Genomic DNA, 11,157 nt, shown 5'->3' with positions numbered 1-11,157 from the left:
CACACTGCGGAGCCCTCTGCTGGAGTCACACTGGAATAGCAGTTGATCTTTTTGTAAATATTTTGTCGATTTGAGTCATCCTGCCTGACGTCATTGGTGAGGGATTTAGCAAATTGTGCTTCGCTAATCAAATACTACCAGCAACCATTTGCAATGTGCTTTGTGCTGAGGATGGAGATTCCCTGGTCTCTGTTTAAAATCAAAAGCAAATGGCAGTGGTTGATATTTGTAGACGGTTGGGCTGAGGCTCAAACTGATTTTATCTCTTCCACAATGCAAGCCCTCCCCTTGATTATTTCCTGATAGTGGAGTTCATGAAAGGTGGTTGGCCCACACAGAGCCTATCCATGATACTGTTGCGAATATGGAATTTGGCCTCCATATCCGCTTGTAAATATTCCCCTATTTTCTCCAATACTCCCCAACTTTCCCCAATCCCCCATTCCCTAGTCCCATTGCATGTAAATAATAATCAGTAGAGCCGACCTTCCCCTTATTCCCCCATTAAATGTCGTGCCCAGGTCCACCGCACCACACGTAGACAACTTTCGGACATCTTCCTAGTTATTCTTATTCTATGTCAGTTAAGGCCTCGTCTCCATTAATTATGACTCTTCGTTGCACCAGAATGTGATTATATGGCATCAGTAGTGAGTTTAGGACCTTTCCCATACCTCCTTCCATCTTCTTCCCCAACAATTACAACAACAACAGAGGAGATGGCGGCGGAGCGGGGGAGGATGCGTCCTCACACCGGCTCGATTAGCTCCAGACCATGCGCTCCACGGGGTTACCACGAAGGGGCTCCTTGTCAGCTCCTCGTCAAGGGCGGAGCCTGGTAAACCCCCCCCGCACGCACCCAATGAGAAGCAACGTGCCGATTCCACGAGGCGGAGCTAACGAGCCGAGGGCGTGTCACTCCCCGCCGGATATACGCGGCCACGCGCCGGATGTGACGAGAGATGCGCACCCAGCTTGGAGAAGGAAAGCCACCTGCGAGCGCTGAGTCAGATGCGCCCCCAGCTTGAGCAGACAAGACGCCATCCGAGCGCTGCGACCTCCCCGCATCTCTGGACCGGACCGAGTCGATTCTGACCTTTGAGCCCAGGTGCACCTGGAGCCATCGCTACCTGCCTTTCCTTGCCATCAATCCCCGTGTGAGTCAGCATTTTGTCCCGTTTATCTGTCGTCTGTTGGGAATAATATAAGATTGTGTCTAAGTGCTTGTCTTTCTATGCTGTCCCTCTTGTAGTTGTAATCTAACCTTCCGCCTTAATATAACCTCCTCCGGAGGTCTTGAGAACTGAACCCCTGGTGTCGTATTGTGTTATTGTAGTCCAGCCGGGTGTCTTCTTTTTCTTATTGAGCCAGCATCGCGCGACTTCGTCAACGTCGAGTATAGTCGGGTAATTTGTGCGGACACGACGGCCATTCCGCTCGGCCCACTTTAACATCAAAGTCGTGTCTGTAACAATTGGTGTCGAGGAGTGAGATTCGGAGACCCGGGACTAAATTAGTTAGGCCCAAATTTTGGGAGGGAGAATCGATCCGGAGCGGAGCGCATTTACTGTGCTCGCCGAAATTATAACAAAAAAAAAAAAAAAAAAAAAAAATTTGGATTTGTTTTACGAAACTCGAATTTTGAAAGTCGCGCTATGGCGGGTCAAGACAGCTGGGGTCCGGTAAAGGAGAGTGAGGTAGGGTCGATCCAGGACCAAATTGAGGGGCAAGAGGAGAGCGAAGCAGTGAGGGCGGCAGGTTCGCAAAATAGCGCCGTCACGCACGAAGTAGCAGGTGCACAAAATGGCGCTCTCGCGCACGATGCTTCAGGCGCGCAAAAAGGCGCCTCGCACGAGCGCGCGGTAGCCGAGCCGGCTGTATCAGCGGGCTTTAACATGCAGCCGATTGACATGCAGGCCCTCATTGCGCAGTTACAGGCAGCTGTACAGATGAGTATGGAGAGCCAAATTGAGCGATTTAGTGAGCGGTTGAGTAATAAAATGGAGGCTCAGAGTGAGCAAATCGAAGCAACAATAAACGGAATGAGGGCCGATAGGAAGGAAAGGGAGCAGAGGGACAGAGACCGCAAGTTGGGCGAAAGGGTCCCAGGGGTGCACAAGGAAGTAACGCGGGTCGAAAAGCGCTGGTTGAGCGAAGCGGAGGAAAGCACGGGTACAATGACGGGGGTAGAAAATAGAATGGCTGCCCAGGAGAATCAGATAGAGGGAGTGAAAAATGGGTTAGAGGGGTTAGAAAACAGTATGGAAGGCAAATTGAGGGACATGAGGGACCAAGCGGAAAGGGAAGTTAAACAAATGGAGCAGCAGATAGAGGGGGTCAGAATGGGGGTAGAAACCAAACTGGATGCTCACAGGGAGGAAATGGAGCAGATGAGGGTGGCATCTGGGCAGGAGATGCAAGTGATGGGAGAAGAGATCAGAAGAGGAGTGAGTGAGGAGGTCGGAGGAGTGCGCGAGGAGGTGAGGCACTGTAAGGAGCACATGGAGAAGGAGGTGAGAAAGGGGACTGTAAAATTGCAAGGGGGCATAGAGGACCTGACGCAGGAGGTGGAGCAGCTGACGGTGGGACAGACGGAGTTAGTGGAGCAGGTTCAAAGGAACACTGCGGTATTAGGAGGTTTAAAAGCGACACAGAAAGAACTAAAAGATGACTTGGTAGCGACGAAGAGGGAATGTCAGATGGTACGTGAGGGACTGACAACGAGGTTGGACGAGGTGATAGAGGTAATGGAGACGAAGGACCGGCAGGTGAGGACGCACATGGAAACGGTCAAGGTAGCCTTAGAGGATGAGCTTGAGGAGACGTACCGGGGAATAAAAGAGGTGAAGCACAAATTAGAAGAAGTGGAAGAAGGGATGAGCGAAATTAAGAAGCGACGGAGAGGGGATAAGAAAGAGATAAAAGAGGAGATAAAAGAATTGGTCCAAAGTCTGTGTTTGGATCGTGATGATGTGCTCATTAACCGGATGAGGGATTCGCAGGTGATGGAGGAGAAGCGAAGAGGAAGAGGACCCGGTGTAAGTGGTGACCAATATGGTCGTGCGTATGATGCGCCAGGGGATTTAATAAGCTTGGGGGTCGAGATAGACCCGGGTGTTCGTGAGAGGCCGTGGGTGAAGTGTGCGACAGGTCTGGTGTGCGAAAAAGGAGGTGTGCAAGAAAGTCCGACTCGGGGGTGTGTGAGGAAAAAGTGTGTGCCAAGGAGTGAGGGTGTTGGCGAGAATGAGTCGGTCGTAGCGTGTGTGCGAGGGAGCACATGGAAGCGCGGTGTGGTGAGTGTTACAGAGGGTGTAACGGGAGAGTGTGCGCGAGAAAGGTGTGTGATGGACAGGTACATGAGGAAAGAGTGCGCTGTCAAAAGCAAGGAAGAATGCACACCTGTGGTGAGTGTTACAGAGGATGTAACGGGAGAGTGTGCGCGAGGAAGGTGTGTGACGGACAGGTGCATGGGGAAAGAGTGCGCTGTCAAAGGCAAGGAAGAATGCACACCTGTGGTGAGTGTTACAGAGGGTGTGACGGGAGAGTGTGCGCGAGAAAGGTGTGTGACGGACAGGTGCATGGGGAAAGAGTGCGCTGTCAAGAGTAAGGGTGAGTGCTCTGTCAGGAATGGAGGTGAAAGTAGTGAGAGTGACATGGAGCGTGAGTTAGTTGTGACAGGTGAGCGAGGATGTACACCTGGGATGGAAGGATGCACACCTGGAATGGTAGAGCGTGAGTGGGAATGCACGCTGGAATTGGTAGTGAGGCACGTGGTTGGGTGTGCGAATGAGAGCACACCTGTGATTGTCACAGAGGAGGTGACAGAGGAGGGGGCGCGAAGAGGTGTGTTGGTGAGGTGTGCGACCAACGAATGTGTGCCAAAGTGTTCGGTGGTCAGGTGTGTGACCAAGGCTGTGAGTGGAATGGGTGTACCTGGGTGTGTAAGGAACGGTACAAGGAGAATGGGAACAGCTGCATGTATGAGCAAGGAACGGGCTGCGGGGTGTAAGCATGCAGGTGAAGCATCGACGTTACACGGGTTAAAGGTCAGGTCGACTTTTAGCCGAAGCCGGCCCTCGGTGCGTGCCGGGCTTCGCGTGCCGCGAGAACCAGCGGGGATCCGAGCCACGGCGGGTTCAAAAGGACCGCCGTGCGCGATCCGTGCTGGGCCTCGCTTTGAACGTCCGTGCTCCACTAGGCGGAGCGGGCGGCCCGATAGAAAGAGTCGTCATGGCGACCACTTTTTGGTGAGGCATTCCGGCAGGCCGAGATCGAGCCATGGGATGGCTCCGTGCCGAGAAGGTGCGTGGGATCTCGGGCCGGGTAAACCTCCGTCCCTGCACCGAGTGCCGGACGCATCCAGCCGCTGGCACAAAACAACCAGCATCCATTGCTTGGCTTTACGAAGCCGGGCTTTGGACAGGGATTGGCGCACCGAGAGGTATTAGTGAGTAGACTGGGTGATGAGGTTAGTGTTTTGGACCCAAAATTGGAGAAAAACAAAATTTGATGATTGGCAAGGGATTGGCAGTAGTGATTGGCAGATGATGGGTAGTGATTGGCAAATTTTTAATTGGTTGAAATTTGATGTGCAAAATTGGTAGTGAGAGACCCCCGATGTGGTGGGATGGCAAATCCACCATCCTTCCCATGTGGGGCAAATGCGCAATAGCTTATGGGGTGTATGGCAGTGAAAACTAGCCCGGGTGGGTTAGGATATTGTGTGTAGGGATCTAGAAGAGATTGACATTAGGTAACGTTAAGTTTAGTTAGTGACTGATACCTGTAGTGGGGACGCAGGTAGATTAGTGTGGATTATAATGACGTGGGAGCGCAATAGTTTAAAGGGACGACTGGGAAGCGCAAGTTTCAGAAGGGAGTAGTTAGCTGAGATGATGCTGTGTGTGTGAGGATTGAACAGGTGTGATTGCACAGGTGTGCAACTGGACAGGTGTGTGGAGTAGTGTATGAGTAGTGAGTGTTGTGGATCAGCGCGAATGCGCTTGGGGAGAGAAGGGTGCCGGTGGCACCAGGTGTGAGAGCACAGGTGTGCAGGTACAGGTGTGTGGAGAGAGTTGGAGTAAGTGGTACGGAGTGGTGTGCATGGTGCGAAGGTGTGGATGGGGGAAGAGTGGACCCCCATCACGGATACCCGGGGCGGGTAGTGTAAGTGTTAGGTAGAGGGTGCAGGTAAATTGTGGTTGGATATTGGCATCTGTGGTGCGGTTGCAGAATGGTGTTGTGAATGGGTGCATTAGTGTTGTGGAAATGGCTGGGCGTGTAGCCTGTTAGTGTGTGTAGTTGGTTGAGCACTCCACCACTGTGAGGACGTCGGCCAGGTGAGGCCGCAGGTGGGCTCTGGGAGCCGGTAGTTGTGAGTGGGTGCCTGAGGATCCCGGGTGTGGATCGGGCAGCCCAGTGCCAGAGAGGGCACGGAGTGGGGAGAGAGCCAGAGGGCCTTCCCCTGGTAGTTAGGTTAGGGTAAGGAGCAGGTAAGCTCGGAGGCAACTGCAGTGGTGGAGGTGTGCAGGTGGGTAGACCCACTGGGAGAGGTACACGTCGCAGCCCAGAAATCGTACGAGGGCACCGGGAGATGAATCGGGGGAGTGAGACCCCAAATTGAAAAGCACCACAGTTTGGCCAATGGGAATTGGTTTTTTAGAACCCATAGTGTAAGAGGGCCAATGGTTTGGCCGGAGAAAGACCCCGGGTAGTGTAAAGTTGTTAAAGTCATTTAGGAAATAGTTAGGATTGATGAACCTGTCGCACCATACGCAGCCACTTACCTGTGGTGATGATGATGACTCCACACCTGTGTTTTCTTTGGTTGTGTTGCAGAAATGAGAATTGCTGTGAGGATTTGTGAGACGCATCACGACGTGGATGAGACATTGGGGTGATTCCATCTCTCCCTCCCTAGGAGGGACTGATGATGAATTGGTAATGGCAAATTATGATGTTGAGTTGGAGATGGCAAATTTTGATGAGAGTTGAAAATGGCAAATTTGATTGGTTAGGAGGGAGAGAAGACGAATTTGGTTTATGGGAGGAACGGGGAAGACAGTAGGGATGTTTGTCGATTTGTAAAGTAGATGTTTATGGGTAGTGTTGTGTTTTGTGGATGCAGTAAGGGGTAAGGGAGGGGCCATGTAGGTTACCTGGTGGGGGGGGGGGGCGTACGATAGGAACGTACCTGTCTCACCTGGTTCCCATGTGCCCCCAGTGTGCATCACCTTACATTGCGTGCACTTTTGCGCCCTTACCACCTTACTCACTTGTCTGCTTCTTTTGTCTCCCACCTCCGAGGATCTGGCTTTGGGGTAGAGAGAGAGGAGAGAGAGTTGCTGGCTGCGCAGTTGTGGGCCTGCACTTTCGCTGTTTGCTGCCGGGATCGATACACCATATGGACCGCAATGTTTGTGGCCACCCACAATGGACCGCAGTTCGTTTGCGGCCAAGCACCACCCGGGGATGGACCTATGGGTCAACGTGGCACCTATGCCATACAGGTGAACCACTTTTAGTTAACACCAAGTGCACCACAAGAAGAGCAAGAGACACCTGCAGGGTTAGGGGTTGTCGAATTTATTTTTATTCCAATGAATAATGGTGACTGCACCGATTGGTGGTGGGGTGGTGCTTTTGATGCTCGGGAAAGGGTGCTCTGCACGTTATTAAAGGCCGTCGGCCACAGAGCACTCGTGGGTTGGTGTATCGATGCTGGCAAGCGCGCTCTCTCTATGCATAACATCTGCATGTGTTCCTCCAAAAACAGGTCCTGGATCGTAGTGTAAATAGCAGCGTAGTCTTGTAAATAATGCTCCCTACCGGCTGTATGTTTAGTTTGAGGATTCTTTCCGGATTCGGTTATCCTGTGGGTGTGTTTCTGTGAGGAGAAGGGTGCAACGTCGCAGGGGGACATATTTACTCATTTGTGAATATCTGTAAAACTGTCGCACTCAGGGTAGAGTTAATAGTAGTGGGAACTACATTGCGTGCCACACTAAAGTAGGTAAAAATTTATCGGGTCGGGACGCCCCGAGGGTAGAGAAGGGTGCAATGTTGCGAATATGGAATTTGGCCTCCATATCCGCTTGTAAATATTCCCCTATTTTCTCCAATACTCCCCAACTTTCCCCAATCCCCCATTCCCTAGTCCCATTGCATGTAAATAATAATCAGTAGAGCCGACCTTCCCCTTATTCCCCCATTAAATGTCGTGCCCAGGTCCACCGCACCACACGTAGACAACTTTCGGACATCTTCCTAGTTATTCTTATTCTATGTCAGTTAAGGCCTCGTCTCCATTAATTATGACTCTTCGTTGCACCAGAATGTGATTATATGGCATCAGTAGTGAGTTTAGGACCTTTCCCATACCTCCTTCCATCTTCTTCCCCAACAATTACAACAACAACAGAGGAGATGGCGGCGGAGCGGGGGAGGATGCGTCCTCACACCGGCTCGATTAGCTCCAGACCATGCGCTCCACGGGGTTACCACGAAGGGGCTCCTTGTCAGCTCCTCGTCAAGGGCGGAGCCTGGTAAACCCCCCCGCACGCACCCAATGAGAAGCAACGTGCTGATTCCACGAGGCGGAGCTAACGAGCCGAGGGCGTGTCACTCCCCGCCGGATATACGCGGCCACGCGCCGGATGTGACGAGAGATGCGCACCCAGCTTGGAGAAGGAAAGCCACCTGCGAGCGCTGAGTCAGATGCGCCCCCAGCTTGAGCAGACAAGACGCCATCCGAGCGCTGCGACCTCCCCGCATCTCTGGACCGGACCGAGTCGATTCTGACCTTTGAGCCCAGGTGCACCTGGAGCCATCGCTACCTGCCTTTCCTTGCCATCAATCCCCGTGTGAGTCAGCATTTTGTCCCGTTTATCTGTCGTCTGTTGGGAATAATATAAGATTGTGTCTAAGTGCTTGTCTTTCTATGCTGTCCCTCTTGTAGTTGTAATCTAACCTTCCGCCTTAATATAACCTCCTCCGGAGGTCTTGAGAACTGAACCCCTGGTGTCGTATTGTGTTATTGTAGTCCAGCCGGGTGTCTTCTTTTTCTTATTGAGCCAGCATCGCGCGACTTCGTCAACGTCGAGTATAGTCGGGTAATTTGTGCGGACACGACGGCCATTCCGCTCGGCCCACTTTAACATCAAAGTCGTGTCTGTAACAATACCTTCTGCATTGGCTGTTTTATTTCCCTTTCACGTGCAAGTCACGGATATTAGAACAGGCTGTGGCAGTCCTTTTATTACCTCTGCCAACGAAGGTGGATGGAGGTTATGTTTTCATCCCTGTCTGTCTGTCTGTCTGTCTGTCTGTGAGCAGGATATCTCAAAAAGTTAGGACGGATTCGGATGAATTTCGTGGACAGGTTGGGTGTATGATAAGGACCAATTGATTCGATTTTGGTGAATATCTGATACGATAAAAAAAATTTTTAAAGTGATTCTTTATTATTAAGTGGTAGGGCCAAAAGTGTTATATAGCACGATATGTTATATAGCACTTGTGGATGGATTATGACAAAATTTGGTGGTTGAGTTGGTTAGGTGAGAAGAAGAAACCGATTCGATTTTGGTTCAGCTCCGGATCCAGATCCGGCCTATCAGTGGGATACAAAACGTAAACTGTTCAGCTTGGAGGAGGTATGTGCTCTACCGAGTGCAATTCAAGTTGGCTTTGTGGTCTTTTGGTCTGACCTCTTCGGTGGCATTGGCTGTGTGAACTTTACAATTTTTAAAGGATTCTCCTGCACACACGAAGCGAAAAGTGGTGTTAAGCAGTTGGTTTACTCTGTCTACAAATATCAATTTATGATCAAGGAACAAATTAATTTCAAGTGAAATTTAAATTTTGAACATGAATCGGAAAACAAACTTGTCGTTTAGCAATACTTTATCTGAATTTGTCCCGATCACACATACATGGAGAGGAGAGAGATAATTATTTTGCTCTCTCTGGCAGTTAAACAAAGTTGAAAACCATTCCAAACAAGAAACTTGCTGTTTTTAAGGACGCCATAAGGGACACAAACAACAGGCACAAAGGACGAAAGTAGTCGTCGTCGTCGTCGTCGTCGTCGTCATAGTCGTCGTCGTCGTCGTCGTCGTCATAGTCGTCGTCGTCGTCGTCGTCGTCATAGTCGTCGTCATACTAAAATACACCATTTCGTGTCTGTCTGATGAATTTTTGACGCCAACACATTCCGTCGTTACTTATCCAATCTCAACCAAACTTGACAGGATGATGATGGATTACATAATGAAGGTTGTAGCACATTCATTTGCCCCCCACCCAAAGGGGTTTTTTTTCCCCGAGCGGGTTTTCCCCGTCATTGCCGTCAATGAGGTTACATGTTGAGGTGTGTATCAATGTTAAATTAGCTTTATCGTGGCGTATTTCCAAAGAAGATTTATCGTGGCGTTTTTCCAAACACGCTTTTAATAACAAAATTAATGTTAATTGCATCTATCTATAATTCCAGTAATCTCTGTGTGTGTGTGTATGTGTGTTTGTCTGTGACCGCTGTTTCTCGACAACCACGGGTCCGATATACTTGAAACTTGCCAGGTATATTGCTGGGGACCTGAGGATGTGCCTTTTCAAGGTTTCATATTAATCGGAGAAGTAGTTACCGAGCTATGTCCAAAAAACGATTCAACCAATCAGAGAGCAGCGAGCTATCACGTGTGCCGAACGTGGCGAACAGACTCTGCCTCGGACGGCACATTTGAGAGCGTATTCATTTATTTCACGTTGGCAAACTATGTTGGCGCTATGTTGGCGTTAAACTATGTTTTAAAACTAATTTGCGATTCATCGTAACTGCGATATGCGACCTTCCGGACAGTCAAATGAGGACGTCACTTCCGGACTTACGGATAGTCATAGTGACGCTGAACGTGGCGAACAGACTCTGCCTCGGACGGCACATTTGAGAGCGTATTCATTTATTTGACGTTGCAATCTGTGTTGATTGTTGTAAGGTACGATCGATTGTAGTACACGTTTATAATAACTCTGCCGATACAGGCCCGATTAACTGCAGCGCCATCCGAGCTGCGGCGTCGGGACGATACATTCCTTGTACGGTCACATCACGCACTTACGGGCACGCCCAGACTTTTTTTTTTTTTTTTTTGGCAAGGAATGGGCACCCACGTACGGGCACGTCCTAGTATTGTTAATGTTATTACAAAACAATATTTATGCTAATAATGTCCCACTTCCCCAAGGCGTTTTTTCCTGCAGTGATAATGTGTAGACGGTTGGGCTGAGTTATAATGCAGAATAGCTTATCGTTATATTAAATGGCGTTTCTGTGGGAGCAACGGCTTCTACAGGAAGTAAAAATATTATAAACCTCAAACACGTATGCTTAGCTTCTTAAACAGTCGCTAATGCTGTTTATCTATCTATAATTCCAGTAATCTCTGTGTGTTTGTTTGTACGTTTGTACGTTTGTTTGTTTGTCTGTGACCGCTGTTTCTCGACAACCACGGGTCCGATATACTTTAAACTTGCCAGGTATATTGCTGGGGACCCGAGGATGTGCCTTTTCAAGGTTTGAAATTAATCGGACACGTACTTACCGAGCTATGGCGATTTAGCCGTTCGCCGTTCGCTTTGGCGTTGCGAATGGACCAAACCATTGCATGTAAATAGAGGGGGGGGTTCTGTGGTCGTTGCGAATGGACCAAACCATTCATGTAAATAGAGGGGGGGGGGGGTTCTGTGGTCGTTACTGCCACGTGGTTTCAAAGTTTTTTTTTGTTGTTGTTGTTTGCACGCATGTTTTTTTGCACCCACGTACGGGCACGCCCTAGGATGTTTACACACACACACCCCTACACAAATTTTTTTTTTTTTTTTTTTTTGGCAAGGAACGGGCACCCACGTACGGGCACGTCCTAGCTTATATATAGTACGGGCATGCCCTAGTAACACTAAATGAAGAAATTTGGAGGAATACCGACATCCGTGAAGTAAGGTTTACTTACAGGAACTGAGCGAAGATCTACTGTACTCTACGTCATCCACAAATGTTGGGTTAATAACATGGCCCTTCCTGCCGCTACCGTGGCATTTTTCGCAGCGAACTTTTGAAACTCGCTCCTGCTGTTTCATACGAAACTGAAAGGGAGAAGC

At 49.7% G+C, this 11,157-nt stretch overlaps 1 protein-coding gene across 1 annotated transcript; it reads left to right on the top strand.

Moving 5' to 3' along the window:
• The first annotated feature begins 365 nt into the window (after nucleotides 1-365).
• LOC144888762 (uncharacterized) lies at nucleotides 366-10,273 on the top strand. The gene is made up of 3 exons (XM_078767948.1): nucleotides 366-1,794; nucleotides 1,831-2,725; nucleotides 10,261-10,273. Exons 1-3 carry the CDS (start codon nucleotides 1,656-1,658, stop codon nucleotides 10,271-10,273), a joined length of 1,047 nt encoding a protein of 348 aa, XP_078624074.1. The 5' UTR covers nucleotides 366-1,655.
• Nucleotides 10,274-11,157: the final 884 nt, after the last annotated feature.

The sequence above is a fragment of the Myxine glutinosa genome, chromosome 14 (genome assembly GCF_964187855.1).
Source record: "Myxine glutinosa chromosome 14, kmMyxGlut1.1, whole genome shotgun sequence".
Lineage (NCBI taxonomy): Eukaryota > Metazoa > Chordata > Myxini > Myxiniformes > Myxinidae > Myxine > Myxine glutinosa.
The sequence above is the reverse complement of the archived record's forward strand: the minus strand, read 5'-3'. Positions and strand labels throughout refer to the sequence as shown.